Below are 26,860 nucleotides of genomic sequence, written 5' to 3'. Positions count from 1 at the left end.
ATTTGTTCGTTCATTTGAAAAAGTACTAATTGCCCACTCTGTATGTGTGACGCAGTAGTGTGAATCCCAGAAATAAAGGCAAGCGTATAAGTGTGTGTGTGCCCCTTTGTGTTGCAGAACCACAGAAGGGAACCTGTGAAAGAATGTTGCCCTGGTAGCCTGCCTGGGTTCTGTAGACCTAGAGGTTACATTGATCCCCTCTGCAAAGATATCCTTATTCTTTCGTTTCTGCCCCCATAAGCTCACAGATCAGTGAGAACTATGGGAACCAAAACGCATAAAGACAACCTAATAAGCAGTTTAGCAAAAGGATCTGACCAAAAGAAGACGTCTATAAAAAGGAAGGGTCCAGCCTTCCTGGAAATGAACCCCAGCCCATGGCTAAGGGAAACGAAGAGCAAACATGTGAACTTGTTGCTCTTTTCAACCTCACTCAGAGGAAAGAGTATGAGGAAGCAGAAACCTTCCCACCAGGAAGCGGGGGTGGGGGTGAGCAGCCAGCCGAGGACATCATGTTTAAGTAACACAGTAATTATTAGCTCAGCTTCCCTACCTCCAAAGCGAGCTCTCCGTGATGCTCCCCAGGTTATAGTCATAGAGCTTTGTCAAAATGAGAATCACCTGAAGGCAAAAGAAGAAATCACGGTTAGTTTCAAACAATGACAATCTCATAGAACTGAAATGGCCCAAGGGAGGGCTTAGAATTCCTTTAATGGGCACTTCACATAATTGAATGAGTTGTTGCAGTATCCGCTTACACAGACTGGGGAAGGCTTTGCCTGTGCCTTCCCTTAAACAGCTCAAGCCTGATGCCCTCCCTAACCTTCTCCCTCTCACCCGGCAGCAAGACTTACCTGCGCATCCAGGCATTTCCTATTCTGGTGGGCTTAACACTTTCAGGAAAGCTAGCAGAGCTGTCAGATACGTGTCCTGCAAGGCAGCCACTGCGCAGACGGCTGGGAGAGAGGAAGGTCAGTGACACAGGTCCCAGCCCTCCTCGCTGTACCAGACGGGGCAGGTAACTCAGCCTCTCTGAACCTCAACAGCCTATCTCTCAAAAAGGGTGGGGCTTCCCTGGTGGCGCAGTGGTTGAGAATCTGCCTGCCGATGCAGGGGACACGGGTTCGAGCCCTGGTCTGGGAAAGATCCCGCATGCCGCGGAGCAACTAGGCCCGTGAGCCACAACTACTGAGCCTGCGCGTCTGGAGCCTGTGCTCCGCAACAAGAGAGGTCACGATAGTGAGAGGCCCGCGCACCGCGATGAAGAGTGGCCCCCGCTTGCCGCAACTGGAGAAAGCCCTCGCACAGAAACGAAGACCCAACACAGCCAAAAATAAATAAATAAAATAAATAATAATTTTAAAAAAAGGGTGGCTGTGAGGGGTTAAATTAGGTCATAAGTGCAAATTATGCTTCAATTAGCATGGGGTTCTTAAATGCTAGTTCCTTCTCTTTCTTCTCCTCTGTGGGTTTGGCTTTATTTCTTCTGATCTCCCAATTTCTGGGAAAGGCACTGGACTGAAGCAACAAGCACTAAGCAACAGCATTTGAACAGGCACAGATCTCTGTCTTATGGGGTCCTGAAGCTTACAGAATTTAGGGAGCCCTTCATAAGAAACAAGATATAAAATTATGAGTTCCAATCTCCACACCCTGGGAAGGGGGCTATGCAATTAAGGGACTTTGAAACTTAAGCTTCATTCACTTCTCGGCAAACCTTCCCTGATTTTAACTTGTTGCTCTTTTCAACCCCACTCAGAGGAAGCCAAACTATTTAGCTCATTCTTTTAGAATTCAACACCTATGAACCATTTACTAGGAGCCCAGGATTTTGCCTGATGCCAAAAGGGAACATACATACAGATGAGGCCTGGTGGTCTGGGATCCGCTGAAACTCATGACCTGGCTCCGCCGCGTTAAGCGAAGCACAGGAGTGCCACTTGGGAAGATACAACAGAGCAGTGTATTTCTAACCATGGATGGTCTCAGCCCTTATTTGCTCTCCTTACATAAATGAAAAGAACCTAATAGCTCTGCTTTGTTTTCTGTTGAGGGTCATATTTCTCTCCTCATACTCATAACCTAGAACATTCGGCCCAGTCCTGCTGTTTCCAACTCAGCAGAAAAATGTTGACATCAATTTCCTGGATTTTCTCTGAAGGCCAAGGGATCAGTTCTAGCCACAGTGAGCACAGAACAGTCTAACCTTGAATTCCAAGGCAGCAAGATGCCAAGAAGTGCTGAATCCTTCCAAGTTCTACTCCGCTAGCACAGGGCTCGCTTTACAGAAGGCACAGTTTCGATGAGCACATTCTGATCACTTCTTTCACAGCAAGCAAACTGGAACCCCATGACCTTAGGCTTGCTCCAAGTTCAAGGGAATGAAGGACCACGGTCACCCCAAGACAGGCAGAAATCCGAGGACCTGTGCTCTAAGGCTACCCATCTCCTTAACCGCCGCACAGGCCTCCTTCAAGGACCTGTTCAAAACTTACTTCTTTAGCAAAACGTAAGCATGTGTGAGGCTCCGGGCACCCTATGGGCCCGTCAGATGGCAGGCCTGCGGTGGGGGCATATGCTTAACAGATCCGTGTGCCAATTAAGTCGCTTGAAGTGCTAAATTTCAATCACCGCCATCCCAGGAATGCTGATCAGCGGCAGCAGGGGGGCTGTTTGTTTGAAGACACAGAGTGATGTCGCTGCTCTACCTCGATATGATTTTGCCGAATAGGCCTATAAATCCCCCACCAAGAAAACGGGTGTGTGGGCATAAAGCACTTCTAGGTAGTTGCTCTCCTGATACAAGACGGCAGTAAACTAAATAATGAAGTTCAGCGGGTCACAAACTGCCTCTCCCATCCATCTGACGAGGGAATTCACTGGAGCCCCAGAGAAGGAACCTTTTTAACCCAGCATGTAATGGTGTGGAACCCCTCACACACACACAGAAAGTGTTTAAGCAATTCACAGGCAGGAGGGCAGGGAGGTAAAAATCCACTCCCTGACTCTTCTTGCTGGGCTGGTAAAACGAAAATGCCAGTGATACGCTCAGGCAGTTTGTCAATACTGCACCAGATGAGGTGTCATTTACGGCATTTCAAAGCATATCTGCTTGAATCAATCTAATCTTTCTGTTTTCAGAAAGAGGGCAAGAAAGGAGGGAGAACTGCTGACCTTTAGTTATGTTTTCAATCGATTATTTGAAATCTCTTTTCCCCTCTTTTTTTTCCCTTTCCTGTCTACATGCATTATTTACCACCTTACTCCTGGATGGTGACACGTCATTATATTAGATCGGATTTGTTGTTGTTTGTTTGTTTGTTTTTCTGCTCTGGTTAATTAGCAATACTGTTTTACAGAATTAGCATCTGTTAAAGGGCCACAGCCAAAACTGCCACCACTGGATGAGAAAAAGAGGTAAACGCAATTGTCTGCCTAGTCTGGTTCGACTGTCTACCATTTTTGTGTATTTTTCAAACAAACAAACAAAAAATCACTGGAACTTATTGATCAAGTGAAATGTTATAAGTACTTAAAAAATATATAAATCGTCATTTACTTTTATTCATTTGGTAAACAATTTTCACGTGTAGATTTAATTCCGAGTCCAAGTGTACAGCATTTAATTGTACATCCAATCAATGAGAACAAGGCTGTTTTGATAAACACATTCGCACAAAATGGAATATCTGTGAACATCTTGTTTTCTTCCTATATCTTGTTCTCATGATATAGTACCAAAATATCCCTGATTCAAAACAATAAGTGGTGACCATATGGTAATACCTTTTTTAGGTTCCTCTTTAAATCTTAGGATACTTTCTTCAAATAGCTATAATCTAAATATCTATGACTAGACAACCTCTACCTACACTGTGTCAGTACCTCAGTGCCCACTTATTTCTGGGACTTTCCACAGTGACATGTCTAAGGATCCCCCAACCAGTCTAGGAGCTGCTGTCACCACAAGTCATCAGTCCTGTTCTTTTGCTGGGGCTCCTTCCTGCCATAGCCACTGCTCATAAAGCTTCTGGGGGGGGGGTGCGGGGGAGAGGAGGAACTTCATTTTCTCCATACTTGTAAAGAGGATGCTGAAGCCTATCCACCAAGCTGCTGTTTTCAAATCACTCATTCCTTGGAGGATGAGAAGGCACCAGAAACTGTGCCAGGCTCTGTGCAGGGATAAATGAGGGTCTTCAAGGGAATGAAGCTTCCTTTGTGGCTTCCTCCCCAGCAATGAGCTCAACAAACTATTACCTCTTTTTCCAGAGTCTCCCAAAGCTCCCACTGAATAATTCCACCAATTCCAGCCTCTCACCCGCCCCTCTGTATATAGGTATTAAGAAACCATCACATAAAGAAAATGTAGTATTCCTAATGCCATTTGCAACATGGATGCAACATGGATGGCCTAGAGATTATCATACTAAGTGAAGTAAGTCAGAAAGACAAATACCCTATGATATCACTTATAACCGGAATCTAAAATATGACACAAATGAACTTATCTATGAAACAGAAACAGACTCACAGACATAGAGAACAGACTTGGGGCTGCCAAGGGGGAGGCAGGGGTGAGAAGAGATGGATTGGGAGTTTAGGAGTAGTAGGTGAAAACCATTATATATAGAATGGATAAATAATGTCCTACTGCATAGCACAGGGAACTACATTCAATATCCTGTGATAAACCATAAGGGAAAAGAGTATCAAAAAGAAATACAGTGTGTGTGTGTGTGTGTGTGTGTGTGTGTGTATAACTGAATCACTTTGCTGTACAGTAGAAATTAACACATTGTAAATCAACTATCCTTCAATAAAATAAATTTTTAAATAAGGAAAATGTAGTATAGTAGTCCACACAAGGGAATATTATTCAGCCATAAAAAAAGGAAATCCTGCCATTTGTGCCAACACAGATGAACCTGGAGGGCATTTTGTTGGCGAAATAAGCCAGATAAAGAAATATAAATACTGTATCATTTAGATGCAGAATCTAAAACAAACAAAAAATGATCTCATAGAAACAGAATAGAATGGTGGTGGTTAGGGGCTGCAAGGAGGGGGGAAATGAGATGTAGGTCAAAGGGCACAAACCTTCAGTTATAAGTTCTGAGGATCTATTATACGGCATGGTGACTATAGTTAATAGTACAATATTATATATTCAAAACTTTCTGAGAGTAGATCTTAAGCATTCTCACCAAAGAAGAGAGAGAGAGAGAGATCTTGATCTTAGCAATCATTACACAATGTATATTTATATTCAAGCATCTCGTTGTGCACTCTAAATACATTCAATTGGATTTGCCAAGTATTCCTCAACAAAGTTGGGGGAAGAACATCACAATGGACCCTGGGAAAGGAAGATGCCAATTCACTCCTCCCCTCTACTAACCCCAACTTCTTTCTGCTCTCAGTTACACAGCAAAAGCATAGAGACAGAGACACTAGTACAGCTGTCCTTGGTATCCACGGGGGATTGGTTCCAGGATCCCCTGTGGATACCAAAATCCATGGATGCTCAAGTCCCTTACACAAAATGGCAGAGTATTTGTAAATAAACTATGAACATCCTCTCATATACTTTAAATCATCTCTAAATTACTTACAATACCTAACACAATGTAAGTGCTATGTAAATAAGCATCACCGCGTGGCAAATTCAAGATTTGTTTTTTGGAAAATTTTAGATTTTTTTCCAAATATTTTTGATCAGTGGATGATTGAATTCAGGGATGCAGAACCTATGGCTACAGAGGGGAGACTGTACATGGATGACTAACAGTCATTTTAGCGTAAAATAGCAAAAATCAGTAAAAATGAGTATCAAAATGGCAGGGCAAGCCTTATATCCAGGTCTGGATTAGAATGAATGAACACAGCAGGCAGCAGGCTAAGTTAACATATCAGAAGTCTCCATCATGCCAAGTATTGAGACAGGTTACACCTTAGAATGTGACAGCAGGTGGTTTTTTTAACATAAAAATATAATTTAGAAATGAAACTCCAAACATTTAAGGAACGCCTAAAACACCTTCCTAGAAACCTGATTCTACACAGTATACCTTTAAAAATGTCTCTGAATTGATTACTAGACTGCAACAAACCAAAATTTACTCTATCCTTCCCAAGTAGTAGCACAGGAATCCTCCATTTATTTTCCTAAGGAAAGAACATAGTGTTTTCATCCTTTGCTAACTTAAAGCATGCACCCCAGAGGAAGGAGGATGGAAGGTGGGGTGGGGAGTCAATGCAGTTCCCCTTCCTTCATCCCCTAAGAAGGAATGTGCATATTCTCCCTGGAGTGGCCTCTCCTAATTACTTTGCTTATGAGTAGCAACCTGGTTGGTAGCAGCGGACTAATGAGAATCTTGTCTGAAGGAGGAGTTTGCAGAGCAAGCTTCCTATTCTTCCTAAACTATGAATTCCGGGTAGCTCTGGGAGAACTAGTGGACATTCAGGGAGATCTGAGTTCCACTGGGACATCTGGCCTGGCCACTGGCCTTCAACTCATCTCCCCTTCATCTCAGGGAAATCTTAGAAAAGTAGGACATGTCTCCTCATTTTTCAATTATTAACGATTTTCATTCCTTTTTTTCTCACTCTGTGTCCAAATGTGGAGGTAGAATCTAATCTCAGGGGAAACAAAAGTGTGGCCCTGGGCTTCTTGACAGTGAGCACTTTGGCTACAAGATCCTAAAGTCTTTTCATTCCTAAGGGTCTATAGCTCCAAATTCTGAATAATGAAGAGGGTGACACGGGTCCCAGTCTACAAAATGACATTTTCTTTTGTAATGCTCTCAGTCATTAGCGATTCAGGGGGAGCGTGGGCAGGTGGTTCCATCCTTGTAAAGCTCGGGGTGGCTCCACGGAACTCAATCTTGCCGGTGCTCACAACCCCTCTCTTCTGAAGTGGGCCATGGTCAAGCTTGCATGAGCATTAGTATAACCACATGGAAGACGTTAGGTTCAGGGGCTGCAGCTGGCTACCCACATCCTTCCCCCACCAGCTTCCTGAAGGCCCTGGTGTCTCCTCACTGCCCAGCCTTGAGTGTCCCCTCTCTGCTCACTGCACCAGCTTGCCAGAGACATTAGGTGGGATGTTTTTAAAGACGTGGATGGACGTGAATATGGAGACAGAGAATAATAAGGGCCCTGAAGAGATGTGGAACAATCTTTCATGGGGATCAAAGAGTTGGATAAGATAGAAGAGGGGTATTCAACAGCCAGAAAGTTGTTTTGTTTTTGGTTGTTTTCTTTGTACTCCAGTTTTAGGGAAAAGAAGAAAACTCACAACAGTGGTTTCCCTATAATACGCATGTTCCAGATTGTGTCTTTGGTTCAGAAAGCCTTTATTCAACTTTCTAATTTAAACAGAGGTTCTCATTCTTTTAAGGAGCCATGAATTCTTTAAAAATCGATCTAACAAAAGTTATGAGCATAAAACAATGAATATAATGTTAATGATTTCACTGATCTCCTGAATCCTACGGGGGTCATGAATCCAAGGATAAGAACCTTCTGTAATTCCCAGAAAACGGGAGCTTTGTTAAGAAGAAAGAACTTTCAGCTCTAAAATTCCACACATTTAATTCAATAAACATTTATTATGCCTTCTTAAGAAGCAGGAATAAAAAATATGTGCTATCAGGACACAAAGGGAGAATGAGACTCAGTACCAGTTCCTGGAAACTCACAGTCTAGTGGAGAGGCAGAGCTGTACAAAGATGGTTACAAAATAAGGAAGAAAAAGGTATGTAGCAGGAGAAAAGTGGTTATATCTTTTAGACAGCAAGAAAGAAAAATATCCTCAGCAAGAGCTTCTTACAAAAGGAGGCATTCAAGATAAATCCCGAAGGATGTGTGTGACTCTGATGGACTTGAGAGGCTACAGAGATGATCCTCTAAGGGAAGGGAGCATGAGGATAAGCATCCAGAGATGTGAACGCTCACAGGGCAACCAAGAGGGCAAGTCCCCAGATTGAGCTCAAGCTTAGATTATGGGCAGTGCTGTAGTAGAAACTAGTCAAGGCACCCCCATTATGTTAGCCCTTATTCAGCCCTTATTCTTTCCACCCATTCAACCGGTCTCCTACAGATGTTTTTTCCTCCTCTCTTTCTTGCTTAATTGAACTCTGAAAATGATTGCCCCCTAGTTAAAGTTGTACTATGCACCTGATGTTTACTTCTCCAAGACAATACTCCCTAACATTCCTTTCCTTTGTGAGCATTCTTCATTCCAGAAAGAAGGTCACGGAACGATAACCTCGAGGACTACTGGAACCTGTTCCGGAACCACCTGACACCAGCCCTAATGATCTCAATGTCTCCAGGAGAAAAGAGGAATGCAAGACAACATCAGCCCTGATCCTTACCTAGAGCCCTATTTTCCACCCTGAAACTATAAGACCCCTTCTTATTTCCCAGGAAGAGGGGCACAGTCTTGAGGGCGTTAGCCTGCTGTGGCCCCCCTTGCCTGGCAAAGCAATAGAGCTACTCTCTTCTGCTCCTCCAAAGCTGTCTCCGCGTTTCTGTCGGCACCGGTGAACGGAGGCTGGGTTTTCGGCAACAGCAGGAACACACAAATATCAGAATAGAGAGATACATTTGGCTCTACTATGAAGGGCCTTAATATTAGGATGGCAGTGTGCTTTGCTGAAAAGAACAAAGGCTTTGCAATCAGCAGGAGACCAGATTTTGACTCTCGGTTTAGCCACCATATCTGTTAGTATGTCTTTAGCATGAGAAACGGAGTATTAAAAATGACTCAAACAGTAACAGATGTGTTATCTCATGTAACAAGAGGTCCAGAGTTGATGGGGTTCCACGACTAAGTTAGCCTAACAATGTCATCAAGGACCCAAGGGATACACATATATCCTTTCTGACAATGTCAACACAGGGTGCTACCTGCCCTCGTGTTTGCAAGGAGTCTGTGACACTTCTTTGCAGCATGTGCAGACACAGCTACTTCCAGCAAAGAAAAAAAGAGCCTCTAGTGTATATATATGCTTTTGTTTTGTTTTGTTTTGTTTTGTTTTGTTTTAAATTAGAAAGGAAACCCTTTCCCAAAAGCCCTACCGACAAAATCTCTGCAGTTTCAATGACCAGGATTCAGCCACATGCCCACATAGCATGTGCAATAAAAACTGAGAAAACAAGGTGGGCTCTGCCAGCAAAGAAAAAGTGGGGAGTGGCCACTACAGTTAGTAGTATCTGCCACTGCTTCACCTTGAATAAAGCACTTAAATACGGAATTGACTTCTCTTATTTAAATAAATAAATAAATATCAGTAAAATGAGAAGATAATGTTACCTTTCTTTTTTATCTTGCAGAGTTTTGGGAAGCAAACACAGTAGGAAGTGGGAAAACTCTCTGCAAATGTTAAAATACTGTGCAAGTGTAAGCAGTTGTTATTATTAATAATATCTAGCATTTTGTGGATACCTACTTTGTATGCCAGACAAATTTCATTATTAAGGGCATTTCAAGTACTTACATGATTTTTTTTTTTTCCCTGATGAGAAAATCAAAGCTAAGTAACTTAAAGTACTCAGCTAGTAAGTGGGGGACAAGTTTAACTCACATTAGATACAGACTCTTATTCACTGTGCTTAACTCTCCCCATGGTATCCTGCTTAATATGGGTATGATTGTTCCTAGAGGCAAGGCAGAACCACTGAAGGATCCTCACTTTACATTCAGTTCAATAGTATTGAAGTCCTGTTACCTATCAGACAAGGTACTGATCACAAACTCATCCATTGTTCTGCCTTCTTCCAGAAATTCCTGGAATATTTTTTCCTTATAATGGACAAACTTGAGTTTTACCTTTTTACTGACCTCAGATCAATGACATTTTTATTTGTCATTTTAAAATTTTTTTTTTTTTTAAATTGTTGAACCCTGGTGAAATCCTTTTTTGAGGAGTTGATCCTTCTGCTTAACTCACAACAGAATTTGGTTGTCCCGGGATTAGGAGTTCCTGACAATGAAGGTGCACACATCTAACTGCAAATTTCAACAGACTGTTTTATTATAGCAACATTTTCAGGAGATTTACGTGAATGTATAATTGTGCTCCATTTGAGTTATCAAAGGGCAGAGAAATCAATAATTGCTAAACTAGATTAAGAAGCCCCAGAGGGAAGCTGAAAGGTTGATATGATGCAGGCACACACTCACAACCACACGTGCACTTGAAGTCATCAGACGGAAGTAACCCAGCACATACAAACACAAGTTGAAATGAAAAACCAGTAGAAAGAGTGGGATGAATTTGGGGTACAGGGCCAGCTAGAAAGCAGTTAGTAGATTTTTGCCTCTGGAAAGTCCTTAATCCCCAAATGACCTTCATGTTTTGTAGAAGCCCGCACATAATTTAATGTAATGTTTATTCATATGATATCCTCTGCATGACACTGAAATGGTGTGAGTAAAACAGCCACTGGACGCCCCCCACCCCGGGGAACTTAAAAGACAAGACAGTCAACAGAGATGGAGACACAAACAGGGCATGCAAATAACCTAATCAACACTAGACACAGGGCAAATTGCAGCATATAGAAGAGCCTTTATGGAAGTGGAACGTTTTTTAGTAAAATTTGCTATGCCCTTCCTCTGAGTCTGTTTCCCTGTAGAGGTCATTTGTAGCTAATATATAAGGCTGGCCCAGGAGCTGTGGGACATTGTCCCAGGAGTTTGCACATGAGGAAAACTGTAGCTCTCACTGGAAGCAACGCATATCTCTTGCCACCTGTCTGCTGAAAGTCAAGTTCTTTCTTCTTAGTAACAAGTAAAGAAATGTTTTAAATAAAAAGCTCTTATGCTCTAATCCTAGAGCCAAGTCATTATATTTAGCAAACAAATCCAAGCTTGTCAAACCCACCAGACCTAAGTTGCTTTTGGATGCAAATCTTGAATATAGAACCTTTCATCATCAACTTGCTCTTCAATTCCCCAAGGTGAGGGATGCTACCAACTCAGAAAAAAATAAAAAGTACTCTCTCCAAAATCTATTTATCTTACAATGCCAAGCCAAACAGACTGACTGATGACACTTCATTCCTACATTTTTCTTTCCTTCTCCTCCTCCTCTTCTTTTTTGAATAATAAAAAAGAGGATAATTTTCCAAACATAGATCCATATCTAGTGGATAATGTTGACCATTTCATACGCTTCTTCCTTTAATTAAATTACTCTGCCCTAAATTATACTCCATTTCAATCTTCTGTGTTACAGCAGAGGAAGTAGGGAGATGCTAAACTAAATGATATATTTTTTTCTAGAAAAGAGCAAGATATCGGCACCCATGTCATCCCAGAAGAGTATCAAGATAAAATGATTGCACAAAATATGAGGAAAATGCATATTCAAGACAAAACCTCGCTATATAGGGAAATAGAAAATATTAAAACAATAGTAAAATAGAAATATTAAAAAGAACTGGAGATCCAAAGCCAAAGCTTCAAGACATGAAAGCAAGTGAGGCTAGAGCATGAGGGGAGAGAGGCTAGCAGCTCAGTGGGTGGTCTGGAGTGCTACAGTGCAAGCAACCTATTGGAAATGTCCTCTGCAAGTCCATCATTTCATAATTAAAGAAACAAACTCTACACCACGTTCTCCTCATTCCCCTCCTAGTGCTTCAAAGGGAATGGACATGATATCCCAACCATCCTCCTTTGAGGTAGTCCCTATTCAAATTAGGTCACCTGGTACTTACTGAAAGAAACACAGATAATGCAGAGAATTGTTAATTCAGAGCTGCAAAACAATAAAAAAAAATATTTCTTGCAATATCTTCTCTCTGGAAATCTAGAAAACAAAACAGAGGAAACCTTCCATATGCTGAAGTACAAGGGGTACAAAACTGAGTTTGGTAGGAGGGAGAGAGAGGGGATGTGAATAATGGAGAAATTCCCTTCCTTTCAACTTCTTTGAGGCACTGATCTGAGAAATAGATCTGCAAGCTCTCAAATCACTGTCTGAAGTATAGACGCTATCTAAATATTAAGACTCTTCCTATGCAAGAGCCCACACACAAGGTGAACGTACCATTAAACAGCAAACAGCATGTTAATGATGAGGGGCCCTTCTGTTCCTATGTTTCCTTATATTTAGCTTCGAAAGAAAGAAATGAAGCAAGACTTTCCCTTTCCACTTCTCCATATTGGGCTTTATGCAGTTATTCATGGGTCTGAAGAGGTTAAGTCAATTTTTAAAAAACATTAGTTTTCAAGGTTAACACAACACACAGAAAGCTAATAAATAAAGATATGCATATTATGGTGATCCAAGCATCAGAACATGAACCTCAGTAAGACACTAGAATAAAATATGAAAAGAAGGTAAGCTTTCTATTTTTTTTCATTTTCTCTTCTCATTTACCAACCAGTGCAACTAACAAAAGCAACAAGAATAACCCACTGAAACACTAGAGATAGTTCAAATAAGCTAAGTTCAAATATTTTCCTTTACTCTGGGAAAGTCTTAATGTGGACCAGAAAGAAGAGAAATAAATAAACGATAACCACTGACATCTCTAGGAGCAGATCTTTTATTAATATTTGCCTTGTCTGAGTGCTGAAGTGTGGTGAGACACAATTTGCCTAAAAGGAAATTCAAAGCTTAAAAAAAGCTGGCTTAAAAGTGAAATTCAAATAACATCTTGAAATCCCAAGTCAAATATAATAATAAATAATAAAGGTTTGTGTTGGAGGAAAAACCCTATAGAAGTTAAGTGATTTTTATATGTTCCTTGTCATTTAGTCATGGAACCAAAATGCTTCTACATGATTCTAATTCTAATCCTCTACAATTGCATCTAGATGGATGGTGGGTGGTTATAAAAAAAATTAGCATTTTGCCACTCTTTGAAAGGAAACTTAGGACAAAATTGGAAGGGACTGGAAAGATTATCTAACTTCAACCACCTCATTTGACAAATGGTGTAGGTTACACTTTTAGAAGAATCAGTTTTTGAATAAGGAGCTTTGAGAGTAAAGAACAACCTTAACAAACCATATGCTGATTGGGGGTATGAAGCAGGAGTTCCTAGGTACAGGAGGAAGGACTGGATTGGGCCAGTTCTGAGCCCGGAGAGTTAAAGAGGTAACAGAAGTTGGTAGGACCAGGCACAGACCCAGATCTTGTGAGAATGAAAGCCATACAATTTGCGGGCCTCACATTAAGAAAAATAATACAAAATTATTAATAAACTGAGATGTAACAGTCAAAATTTATTAGAATGACAAATTAGATCACAACGAATTACCAGTGCCTTAAAGATCTGCGTACTTTTCTTCTGAGACACCTTTAGGCAGTTTGGCAGAAATGAGGAAATAGAAATGTTTTCTGATTGCAACCTAGCTTCCCCTGTCCACTTGAAACAATCTACAACTCCCCAAAACTCTTAGCACTCACAGGAGCTCATGCCCACGAAGGCTCTGAATCTTAAGCTTCATTAACGTCACTGTAAATCCACCTTTCAGTAGGATTTCACATTAGGTGCTGCTCATTAAAACTTTTCAATGGAGCTATCCATTTCAGCAGTCTTGGGCTATGAATCAGGAGACACAGACTTAAGTCTGAGCTCTGCTGCTAACACACTGTGACACTGAGGAAGCCAATGTACCTCTTTGGGCTTCAGTTTCCTCCATGGTTATGCTACGCGCTTGTAAGATCTCTTCCCATTATAATATCATTCAACGCCCAATACCTCGATCTTCAATGTCACCAGGCTTAGTAAGTGCTATTGCCATTGCTTGAGCTCTGAGTCTTCCTTGATGCCATTCCTCTCTTTTCTCCCCAAACCGAATCAATCACTAAGTCCTATAAACCTCTCCCATCTAACCTCACATCAACCTGGTCTGGCCTAGTGCAATGCCTCTGACATCTCTGCCACCATCTCATCTTGCTTCCCTCAAGCCACCCTCTGTGCTGCTACCATTATAATCTTTTTAAAAATAGCAATCTGGGGCTTCCCTGGTGGCGCAGTGGTTAAGAATCTGCCTGCCAATGCAGGGGACACAGGTTAGAGCCCTGGTCTGGGAAGATCCCACATGCTGAGAAGCAACTAAGCCCGTGAGCCACAACTACTGAGCCTGCGCGTCTGGAGCCTGTGCTCCGCAACAGGAGAGGCTGCGACGGTGAGAGGCCCGCGCACCGCGATGAAGACTGGCCCCCGCTCGCCGCAACTGGAGAAAGCCCTTGCACAGAAATGAAGACCCAACACAGCCAAAAATAAATAAATAAATAAATAAATTTATTTAAAAAAAAAATAGTAATCTGGTCATCTTTTCCCACTCTTCAAAGCCTTTCTGTGGCCTCCCACTGAACTTAAAGTTTAAATTTCGTATGACCTACAAGGTCAAGTATGATATGGCTCCTACATTCACATTCAGATCAATGTCACACCAATGCCCCCGTGAACTCAGACACAGTGTTCTCCTGCTGACCTAAAGAACTTCAATATCTGTTGATGGTGTGACTGACTGACTGTAGTTATATTGGTGATGGACTTTTCCAGGCATAAACAGCATGTTCCAGTTACATGAGCAATTATCGTAGCAAGCATCTGGAACACAGTGGGCTCAAAAAACCTGAGTAATTGCAACACAAGAGCACTGCCACTTAATGAAATTCCAATTTTAAGAATGACATTCCGAACACTATGGATTTCCTCTTAGAAGTCCTGGCTGATTAAAGGATTAAACCTACAGATAATTCAATGTTGTGTATCTCTTTTGCGAGGGCTGAGTAGTTGTAAAACATGTCTGTGATCCAATCCAAAGGTTTATTGATTTTTCTGTCCTTTCATCCAAAAGTGTTAGCTTTCATGCATAGACCTGTGAGACACCTGAAGGTTGGCCAGGACACTGCAGAGGCCCACTTCCCATTCTGTGAGTTTCTCCTATCTAAGAATGGACAGTCCTGGATAGGTGTAAGTCATTCAAAGTCTGAAAGTCAGCTCTTTCAATAAATTCCTATGGGCCCCTCAAAACTGCCTCTTCTGTACAGTGGGGACAAAGCCAAATAAAGTCCGTATGGGTGGCAGGGTGGAGACCTAAAGTTAGAAGTTGAGAAGACTTGATTCTGGTTATAGAGCCAATTTTAACTCCTTATGTGATTTTAGCCAATTAGTTTAACTTTTTTCCTTTTTCCTATTAAACAGGATCAATAAAATTAGAATTCCCTTTTCTAACTGAATTATTACCAGTTTACTTTATTGAGTACTTAAAAAAATTTTTTTTGTCAGTCTGCTAAGCATTTTGAATAATATAATCTATATACATTTTTAACTATCTTATGAAACCAATGCTGCTGCTTCTTCCTTTTTTTCTTTTTTTTTTTTCTTTTGATGGTCTATTTTCAGATGGCAGATTAGAGAGTTTAAGGAATTTGCCTACCATCAGCTAGGAAAGCTGGGATTTAAACCCAAATAAACTGAGACCAGAGCTCAGGTGCTTTACCTGAGGGGAAAAAAAAAACTCTTTAAAGAGAGGGAAAGAAAGAACTTGAAAGAGTTTCAAAGATTATACTTCTTGCTTTCAATCAACCTGAGGCTAAGCTCAGTCTGTCTGCCTTCCTGTCTTATCTATCCTATCTATCTTATCTTATCTCACCTTATCTATATATATCTATAGATATATATATATATATCATTTATAAACTGTTTTTCTGGACACTGACCACAATGTATATTTGTTCTTCTAAGTGCTATCCAGGATGCAAAAAGACGGAAAAGATACCCACCCACATTATACATTACAGCTGGGGAGAGACTCACAGAGCCTCCAGGTCAGAACTGAATGCTTTGGAAACTAAAAGGAGCAATCTCTAGTTAGAAGTAAATGGGACATTTCCAAGCTCTTACAGCAAGCCAGGTGCTTTACACACTATGTCATTTAACTCACTTTACAATCGTAGGGAGATGGTTTTAGTTATTCTCACATAGGAGATGTGATGGGCTAGGACTCAATCTAGCCGCAATCTTCTTGGCTTCTGATCTGGAGCCAGGGCCTTGAGGGATGGGCTGAGTTAACTCTTCCACCATCCTGAGCATAGGGGTCATCTTTACGTCTCACTCACGGAGACCTCTGTGGATGCCACAGGCCAGAGGACCACAGCTCTCCTTACCCACCAGCAGGTATAAAACATGGAGTCCTCATGCCCAGAAAAGAGGAGAATGACTTCCCCCAAATCTCCAACAAGACCATCCATCTGCTACTCTGCTGATGAAGGACTCCATAAACTGAGTCACTCAAATGTCCCTCACTCCGACGCAGGAAATGAGGTTTCAGTCAAGAAGGATAAGAAAGGCTAGGAACAAATGATATCTCTATTCCACATGGGAAATCAGTTGCAAAAATGGTTAAGTAAGTCACTGTTGCTTCCCTTACTTTTTAATCCTTTAATCCTAAATCAAGACACACAGTGAAATTTAGAAACCCAACACCCAGTGTGCCCTAGGAAATGCAAATCTCCCAGGAAAGACTCTGATTCCTTGCCTTGTGATTGGGCCATTGCGAACGGCTCTCTGCAGAGACAAGGAGCAGCACTGTTCCCAGTGGGCAACAGGAACGCGAGGGGGTCACTGGGACCAGTTCAGCAAGTGACTCAGAGCCACTGGGGGAAGGAGACGCCTCAGCCAGAGCTCTCTCCCTGGCTGCTGCATGAGGTGGTAGGGAAAAAAAGAAATCTATTTTCTTGAAAATGGAACCTCTTCTTTAGCTTTCCTATTTCTTTTTTCCTTTAAAGTGTCCAAGATTAATGTGGCAAAAATAAAATGCCCGACAGGCTGCTTATTTTGACGTTTACTACAGCACATAAAAGTGAAGAATTAGCATGGAATGAATAATTTATTTAGCACTTTACTGTTGTTTTAAACAAATCATTTCCATGAAAGCAATGTGTATTCAAGCAATAAATCACTGTTCAGCACTCTGTCGTGAGGAAAAGGTACCACGTGCCAGAATTATTGAATGGCAGTGTTTGGCGGAAGGCAGGCATGATACAGATAAAGGCGATATTCCTGCACAAAGGGATTTTGTCTGGATCTGGAGGAGGCTAGGTTTGAGTGAGTTTCAGGAAAGATACCCTCTTCCGTATTCACAAGGTTTAAATGAGCACCTACTTGAGCTAATGCACCTGATGTTATGACTAATACAGTGTAACTTAGGATTGTATCATAGCTATTACTATTTTATGATTGTATTTATTGTATTATACGCATTGTATTTATTTGCATTGTATATATAAATAAATACAACACAAATACAAATAAATACAATATGTATTATATTATTACTATTTTATTATTGCAATGACTATGCGCCAAGCACAGCTAAGCATCCTGGATACACTATTGAAAGAAAACAGTGACTTCTATGCCATTGAGTTGATCACTATCCTATGGGCTTCAGACCACTTTACACAATGTGATAAGTATCATACAAAATGCTATGAGGACTTGCCTAGTAGGAGGATGGGAATCTGGAAAGATTTCATAAAGGTGGTGTCAGTGTATCCAGACCTTGGTTTAGCCAAGGGGCCTAGAGAAAGGGGAAGAACATTCACTACAGAAGTCTGCAAGGGACCAGAGGGCAGCAAGTGTGAAGCTCATGGGATATCTGGGTGGAAAGGTGTATGTTGACGTAGGGTGGAGAAGGAAAAGAGAGGAGGGAGGCAGGAGAACAGGCTTCAGTGGGGGTCAGCAGGGATGCAGGATGGCCTCTGTGGGCCCTAGACACTGTGCCTCCTAGTGAGTTGGCTCTAGGGATCAGAAACTGAAAGCAGTTTCAGCCAGCATGGCAAGGATGCTGGTGCTACTCTTTACCAGCCTTGCTGATCACCAGATCTAACACAGCAAGGGAAACTGGTTCAGGTCAATGACAGAATGACCTTGCTACTCTTCTCACAGTCAAATCAGAGGTGGAACTGCTCTATAGTCCCAGCTTTATTAAGTTCTCAGAACGAAATCATATTCCTAGTTTTTCCCGGCAAACTAAACGAAACAGTTCCCACAGGGCTAAACTATCTCAGATTACAAATTTTGAAATGTCTTTTTTTCTTTCTTAAAAGTCAGTATCATAAAACCTGAGGTCTGACATTCTAAGCTGCCATGCCTGCAGACCTCCATTACTCCTGGCAACTTGTGACAATTAGTACAGGATGATCATTTCTGTCACTTATAGCGCAGAAGGCTGAGGGCTTGGTGTTTATACAACTGTAGGAAGAGCAAAATCCTTCCATTCTATCAATGGCATCAAAAGCTTCTGAATTATCTCATTTCCCTCTGGCTTAAATAATAGTATTTAAAAGCGTGTCATCCTCAAGGATTTTAGGGAACCAGTATTTCCCATCCCTACCTTACATGGTTTAAGAAAGAATGAACTTGCAACTTCTTTTGGATAGTTTCAACTTTGCCAAAAATTTGCTGAACACTGCAAACAACACTTCTGGCTACTAGAGTGAAGGTGACAGGCAGGGAAATGTCATGAATTTGATGCTTCTCATCACCTTAATGATATTTGCTGCTTAAAAAAAAAACAAACAAACAACTAGGTGTCAGCATTTTATCAAGCTCAGAGATAACTCAAAATGTTGCTGGCTACCAGTCAGCCAGAAACACTTCACTCTCAGGAAGAAATTAATCAATGGACAACTCTCTATTGAATGTTCACTATGTTCAAGGCAGAGTTGGTAGAATCCATAGGAGACAAAGAAACATGTTAAATGTAATTTCTGCCACCCAGGAATTTACAATCTAGGTAGAATCTGACTGTCCTCTCCTGTTCAGAAACACTCAGGGTTCCCTCGTCTCAAAAGGATTAACTCCTTATTCTTCAACAAGACATCCAAGGACCGTTCTATACAGTGCACATCTCTTTTCTAGTTTTATCTGTTGCCACTTCTCCTTGCAATCTGCTACAACACTGACCTCCTTGCTATTCTTTGAACCACCATAAATATTCAGGTCTCTGGGGCTTCCTCAATTCCCAGTGCCCAGCTCCAATGTCATTTCCCTCCATGAAGCCATCCCTACCTCTCTGGATAGAGTTTGTTGCTTCATCTGTGCTTCTTTAGTATTGTATGTTTCTACTATGGCTAAGCACATAATTTTTATTATTTGTATACCTGTCTCTTTCATTAGATTGTGATCTAGTTGTTAAAAAATTTTTTAATATAATTTCTTGTGCTAGGATAGGGCCTGACATAAAAGAACCCCCAGTACATGGTCAATGAGTAACTACTTGATGTACAGACATGTATGTTTAAAAACATAACGTCAATTCAGGACAAATGAAATTATTTATTGTGCAAGCCTACTGCCATCTTGATACATAGTAGGTTCTCAATAATAATTAGCTTAATTATAATCATAAATGCCCACTGAAATCATATTTCAAAGAATGATGGGCAAATTATACTGCACATTGGGTTGTAGCACATTCTCAAAAGTTCAGAATTAGGGTGAGTATGGTGTGTTTGTGGTTCATCATTTAAACCAGCCTAATCAGAGATCGCTGTGATGTTTAAAAATATGGCTGGAAAGATAGATTAGGGTCATTTCTGAACCATCTCTAATGCCAGGCTGAGAAAGCTTGAGAAGTTTGCTGTGTGTATGTGGTGAAATAGGACAGCAAGTAAAGATTTTGAACACAGAGGTGATATACACAATACTGAAGATACAAAGTTCGACTTGAATCTGACAGCTATGTAAGAAATGGATTAGCAGGTATCATCAAGCTTTTTCTTAAAGCACAAGATAGTAAATATTTCAGGCTTGTGGACGACAAAATATTTGTTGCAACTACTCAATTCCACAGTTGGATCATGAAAGCAGCCATAGACACTATGACTACAGGCTGGTAGGCTGGGTTCCAAAGCCCTTTATTTACAAAAGCAGGCCATGGGCCAAATCTGACCCTCAGGCTGTAGTTTGCCAACTCCTGGATTAGCGTAACAAGTGGCTGAAAGTTAAGACAACATTTAAGAGTCTATTTAAATGTACTGGTGTAAAATTTTGGAGGCTTGTACCAGGGTGGCAGAGCACAAACGGAAAGAAAAGAACAAAAGGAAGAGAGATTACAGGCGAAAAAAGAAAAAGGAACCAACAACTGGATACTATAGGGAAAATGAGGAAGAATCTAAGATAACTTGTTAAGGTTTTGAAAAAATGAGGACGAGAAGAATAGAAGCATCATTAACGGGACAGGGTCTTCTTTGTTAGATGTAAAAAACTCTCCTAAAAAGGCTGGAAGAAAGCAATTTGAAAACATGCACATTTGGAAACCAGAAACTTGAGGTAATCAAAGAATTCTAGAGAATTTTGGTGCTGGGGAGAATTTAAGATTATTTAGTCCAAATCTGTCATTTTATAATATAGCAGGGTGGGTGATGCTTCAATCACAGATCAGCAGATGACTGTCAAACCACAGTAGCCCCAAATCATGTTTTGTTTGTCCTACACAATATTGGTCTTCAATATGTTTTAAAAACAAAGACGATCGGTTGCCAGCATTTCAAAATCAGGAGTTTAAACACCAAGCTGGAATTCTTGCTTCTCTTGAAAAAAAGAAAAAGTTAGAAGATCCATCAATACTAAGGTGACATTCCCACACAGCAAAATTAGCTGGAAGGATGGGGCATGAACTTCTGCTTACAGGATATGGGCTCTCCAACCGCTGGAGCAGAAACCATGCCATAGCTTACAGACTGCCCTTCTGTGGTCCTAGTGGGCTTCTGAGTTTGTGAGCCCTGATTTCAGTGTGTGGGCCTTGGAATCAGACCACCAGGCTTGTGTCCTAGCTGTCACCTTCCTGAGTGGTAACTTAATTTCTGTAAGTTTCCCCATCATGAGGTGTGGAATAATGTTAGCGCCTACCTGATAGGATTATTATGAGGATTAACTGAAATATTGCATGTAAAGCACTGGCACACAGTAGTCCCTCAAATATTAGATATCTTGATTATTATCATTATAAGAAACTGAAGCCCAGAGAAGTTACATGAATTGCCCAAGTCCAAACAGTCAGTTGGTGGCAGAACCAGTAATAGAGCTCATTTCTCACGACGCCAGTGTGATTTCAAATACTCTGAGAGTGTTCTAACACAAATGCAATGGGGATGTTTGGAAAAACCTAACAAAGGTATGCACTGAACGAAGAAGAAAAAGAAAAAAGAACAAGTCAGATATAATGATGGGCCAATATGCTGGACCATTTCCAGGTGTTACACCCAAATGTAGCATATTAGAACAAACATATAATAATGTGTCTGCAACTTACATTTCTGCCAAAGCCATGTAAAGGAATTCTAAATATTTATTCTACCATTTGTGACATAGAGTAAAAACCAAGCCATATCTCAAATCAAAGCTTGGTGACTTGCCTCCTATCCTGGGGAACAAGTGTAGGTAGAAAGACTGGCAAAAATACCCTGGAGCGATTTTCTCCTGTTTATGAATTCTAGGTCCCTGTCTATTTCAAAAGTGGAGGAGAAAAAGTGCTAAGTCAACCAACTTCATCTAATTAGTTCTTTCTGTTTGGTGACTGTAAATCAATGACAAGCAAACTTCTAATACTTTCACCCTGGCTGAGACGTTTGCTGCCACTCACCATCCATCACGTCTGCCTGTAAGTGGCCTCGCTGAGTTCTGTCTAAATAGCACCCAGTTCTCCGATTATATATATCCCCTCTTTTCTGCAGCCTATAAGAAAATATGCTGGTGGCAGCTGTTTGTAATAAGCTGAAGGCTTTGTGAGACCAATTGTAATGCAAAGGTCATTTGCATTACAATTTGCTAAGCTGTTTATAGATTGCAATTTGTAAGGTTATAATGTCACATGCTGTCAATAACTCTAGGTAGAGAATTAATGACTGTTAATAGGTCATCAATTCTTCATTCTTTTCCTTCAACACTCATTCTTAAATAATTAAGAGCTTTAACTTATTTCATTGAAGCATGATTCCTTGAACTTTGAACTAAAGGTTTCATTTGTTTATGAGGAAGGAAAAAAAACAGGGTGGTACACCATAGCTAATTCCTTAACAAGTTTCAAGGCATTTGAACCAATCAAGACCACAGTTCAGATAGGAGCGATTCATAAAGATTATTTTCCAGGTATCCAATAATGCAGGAAATATGTTTATGTTGTCTGTATCCATGAGGCTTAACACCCATTCCTGCACCGCCCCCCCCACCAAGCAAACAAATAAATAAATAGAGGAGTCAAAAGTTGCTGAAATGCACCACATACCGGAAGCTAAAGGAGTTCCAACCTGTTTGAAAGAATGCATTTGCTGTAATTGTGCACTGCCAAGAGTCTGTCCAAATGCTTTTTCTGGGAAAATAATTAAATTCTAATGAGATTGTAAGTGCTGAACTTGTTGCACCTGGGTTTTGGGGGCGGTTATAAACTTCTTCAAGTATCTGATGACAGCTATGGACACTACACATACCACTTCTCATGAACAATGGCTGTAAACAAAATTCTGGGCAACCTTCAGAAGCTCATTTATTTAACTCTGGGTAAAGAACTTTGGTTATAGAGGTGCAGCTGATCTTTCTCCTACAACCAATGTGCTTTCAGATCAGATGGAGGATAGAGGCAGACGATGTAATCACTTCTCCTAGGTACTTATAATCACAGAGGATTCAAAAGAATAATTGCTTTTTCATCTTTGAGAATGTTTTTCCCTGTCTCCAACTGCAGGCTGAGGCACATAAAACATTGCAGTGCTCAGAAAAATAACCAGTTATCCAAAGAGAAGACCGGTAGGACAGGGCTCCTCATCACGGTACCAGGGGGCATTTAACAGACTATTTGCTTTGTTGTTTGTTTGTTCTTCCCATCACCTCCTTCCCTGAAAATGCGCCCCCAGCTATTTGATTCTTCTGTGTTCCCTAGGATGTGAAACTCTCAGGGATCTCCTGTGAGAAGCTCAGAAAAGCCTATAAGCACCAAACATTCACTGAGTGTTCCTGAGTTTCTGACCCCAAAACCCAATCAAACCTATAGGCTTCCATCATTGTTGTAGAGTTCCAGATCCCAGGTCACCAAGAATCAGACATCAATACATTAGCCAAACCATGGTAATGATTTATGTAAGGATTTGGGTACCTGGAAGTGGTCGGGTATAATTAAAAGAGTTAGGACATAGTCTTGGATTAGATTGTGTGTAAGAGACTGAATTGGATTCTTTAACCACAAGAAAGGCCATTACTGAAATCTGATCAAAGAAAATACAATCTTTAGACTCAACCACAACTTAATGCCTATAATTCTCACTGTACTGACTAATAAGAATAATATGAATACAGATTAGTACATCTTAATGTATATTAAACACAGGGGGAATATACATAACTAGAGCTAAATAAATATTGATAAGAAGGATTGTTAACAAAGTTGTGCTTCTGCCTTCCAAGGTAAGGATCATGCTTTTTCAATATACCGTATATTCATTAACCAAGACAGCTAGGCTTACACAGTATGTTAGTCCGTGGAAATGTGGAAATATAAACAGAGAACTGTGCCCAGTTTCAAAGATAAGAAAACTAATTTAGATTTTAAGGTGGGGGGAGGGTGGGCACACTTCTATTAAGCTATTACCATTTCCAGAAATATATCTGAACTCAACAGTTAAGAAAAATATCTTTTCAAGGCACTCAGCTATTAAGACAAGATCTCTGTTGCCTTCTGTTTCTGTTTCTTTTGCTCTCAGTTCCATAAAGGAATCAATATCACAGGTAAAAGGTAAAACCGGGGCAGTTAAATATTCTAGAAAATACAAAGGTCTGGCTTGCTGGTTGTAAGCTTACTGGAACCACATTTTAATGCATTTTAATATTATTGGAATATTACCATAGTTTGGTTAAAATTCACCCATTAATATGTTGTTTACCACAGTGTTTATTTTCTTAAGGACAGGAAAAAACCAAATAAAGAACATTTTGTTGGTCCTGAAAACAGACTATGGAGAGCTCTTAGATATCAGAGACCTTATTATAGTCATCTTATATCACCAGTGCTTAGCTTCCTGGCACAGGGGTATTTATAACTGTTGGTCAAATGAATAAAATACCAAAGGTGCTAAAAAAAAAAGGACATTCAAACTAGTGTTAGCTTTTAAATATTTATTTTGGCAATAATATACAGTGTATTGCCTCACTAATCAGAATAATTATATATACAGTCGCATTCTGATGTTATTTTCTTATATAATCTATCACATAGGCAGGAGACAACCCAGTGTATAGAATTCCAAAAATCTATAGTACATAGAAATTTGTATATCTATTTACTATAGAAAATCTATAGTAAATTAAAATAAGTAATTAGTGCTTCTTTTTCTATAAGCCAATGGGGACCCCCACCAAAAACAGCATTGCTTTTTTTCTGTGACATAATAATTGAATGCAGTCAGCCATTCAAGTAAAAAGTATGTCCTGCTTTCCAAGGACTTATTTGCCTTTTTATCACTACTAGAGTTCCCCTACGCCCATGGTCTTTGAAACCAGACTGTGCTCATATTAGTAGCCATTCTTATAAGTAATAACTGCTGATAAACATTTCTTTAAGTCTGTACAATGTGCACTGCCATCTCTGCCTTTACCACAAAATTCTGAATTGAAGAACTTAATGCAAAACAGCAGCAAGAGCAAAATCACCAAACAGTAGCAACTGTGATGAATTTTCCAGTAGAGGAACCAATGGCATAATTCTTGTGACCTCCAACTTGTCTAGGGCCCTAATGGCAATTTGTAAAGGTCACCTCTTAGTGTTTATACGTAGGGTAAAAGTTAATAAGAAAACTGACAAAGTTTTTTAAAGGCCAATTGTTAAGAAATTTTAATGCAAGATCTAATGACTTTTACCAATTTCTGGGTTAATGGAAATTACCAATGCACTTTATATAACAGAGGAACTGGAGTGTAATAAGGGACCACATATTTAAACAGGCTTATGTATTTTAATCAACTATAAAAGAGAATCATAAAATTAAGAAGTCCCATTGAAGTATTATTTCAATAATCAAAAGGTGAGTTTTCAATAGAATAGACTGCTAATTTATAAGTGAGAGTGATTAGTTTATCATTTAAACCAACTTGGAAATATTTCCAGTGACACATGCTTATTTACTAACATGTAAATTGCCTAACCAATGTCTCAAGTATTTCTCAGATTTCCCTGCAAAGCTGTAGGTATAGCTAAACCAACTTAATTTTTCAGAAATGAAATAGTGATCACTATTCTTAATAATAAGAACTACCATTCTGACCATTGTTCATGCAGTACTAAAAGATATGGAAGTGACTTTTATCTTTATAAGCACATACTTATGAACATATTTCAGAGATGCTTTTAACCCTGAAACCTCACAGACACATAAACACAATGAAAACACTAGCAAACATGAACTACCTTCTCACTGAGTTGCTTAAAAATATGCAAAATTTCAGAGTTCTGTTTTCCATGCATGTCTTCCAAAGCCTTACAAGTGGAAACATGAAATATTTTAAAAATCAGGTTGAAATTACCAGACCTTTGACTTAGAATTAGAAAGTGGATTTTTCTTTCTCATAAATACACCCTTATGTTTTAGACCACATAGAAGAACCAGAATCATTTATATTCAAAGACACTCCAAATGCCTAGAAAGAAGAAAGAAAAGAAGTGAGCATTTACAGAGCATGTCTTACGTGGCATTCCGTTAAGTCTGTGCATATACTATAATCTCAGTCAAGCTTCACAACAGCTCTATGGGGCAGCTCTGCTTACCAGCAACCTTACAATGAAGTGTGACACAGAATGCCCCTTTCTCCAAGGGTTCAGTCATTCAGCATCAGAGTCAGAATTCAAACCCTGGTCTCTTTGCTCATAGATTCAGCATATTCCTTCCACATCCTTATGCTCTACTGGTGATCATGAGGTAACAATTAAAACTTTCTTAAGAATCAACTCCATATTAGATAATAGCCTTGTCTAAAATGAATTTTCAAACATGAATAGTGGTTTTCAGCAGCTTGACTTGGCTATGAGATGGCTAAGTGTGGCTTCCTTGTATCTACCTTATTTGGTATTTGCTGAGCTGCTTCGATATTTTTTAATCAAATTGGGGAATTTTTTATTATATACATATATATTTTTGGAGGTGGAGTTTTTTTCTCTTTGTTCTTCAGATTGGATAATTTCTATCAACGTATCTTACAGTTTATTTATTCATCTTTCCTTACACTCTGTCCAATCTCCTTACCCAGTAAGTATTTTCATTTCATACAGTATTTTTTCACTTCTAGAACTTCCATTTGGCTCTTTTTTTGATAGTTGCCATTTCTCTTCTAAGATCTTCATCTATTCTCTCAGTATGACCATCTCTTCCTTTAAGTCCTTGATGTTAACTCTAACATCTGGGCCATTCTCAGGTTGGTTTGCTTTGACTACTTTTTCCCTTGACCACAGATGACACTTTCCCCTTTCTTTGCATGACTAGTAATCATTTACTGTTCACTGAACAGTGTGGATGATGTGTGGCAGGGAAGTGGATTTTGTTAGCTTCTTATGAAGATTTTTTTTATCTCCTAACAGATTGTTTTAAAAATGACTGGCTGATCACCTGGAGCTTGTGGAAGCTCAACTTAACACTTCAGCAGGATGAGACAGTTTGGATTTTCACTTAGGCTTCTGGAAAATTCTTTAGTCTGGTACATTAGTCTTTATTCCTAAGGTGTGTCCCTTCTGTGTCTTAATGGAAGGCTCAAGGTATTTACTAAGCCTCTTAGCTGAGCACAATTCAAACTCTAATCTCTGTTTCCCTTGCAGTAAACAGCAGCTGAAACCCTTTTTCAG

General features: G+C 40.1%; 1 protein-coding gene across 5 annotated transcripts in view; it reads right to left on the bottom strand.

The window, feature by feature from the left end:
• Positions 1 to 26,860, bottom strand: part of SORCS1 (sortilin related VPS10 domain containing receptor 1) — a 559,510-nt gene that overhangs the window by 373,495 nt on the left and 159,155 nt on the right. For all 5 annotated transcript variants that reach the window (XR_009701631.1, XM_061197256.1, XM_061197118.1 and 2 more), the window contains exon 2: positions 554 to 621. Coding sequence is in view for 4 of the 5 variants with exons in the window: in XM_061197256.1 (XP_061053239.1) it covers positions 554 to 621 (68 nt within the window). In the remaining variant the exon portion in view is untranslated. The remainder of the gene's footprint in view (positions 1 to 553; positions 622 to 26,860) is intronic.

This window comes from Eubalaena glacialis, chromosome 1 (assembly GCF_028564815.1).
Source record: "Eubalaena glacialis isolate mEubGla1 chromosome 1, mEubGla1.1.hap2.+ XY, whole genome shotgun sequence".
NCBI classification, from domain to species: domain Eukaryota; kingdom Metazoa; phylum Chordata; class Mammalia; order Artiodactyla; family Balaenidae; genus Eubalaena; species Eubalaena glacialis.
The sequence above is the reverse complement of the archived record's forward strand: the minus strand, read 5'-3'. Positions and strand labels throughout refer to the sequence as shown.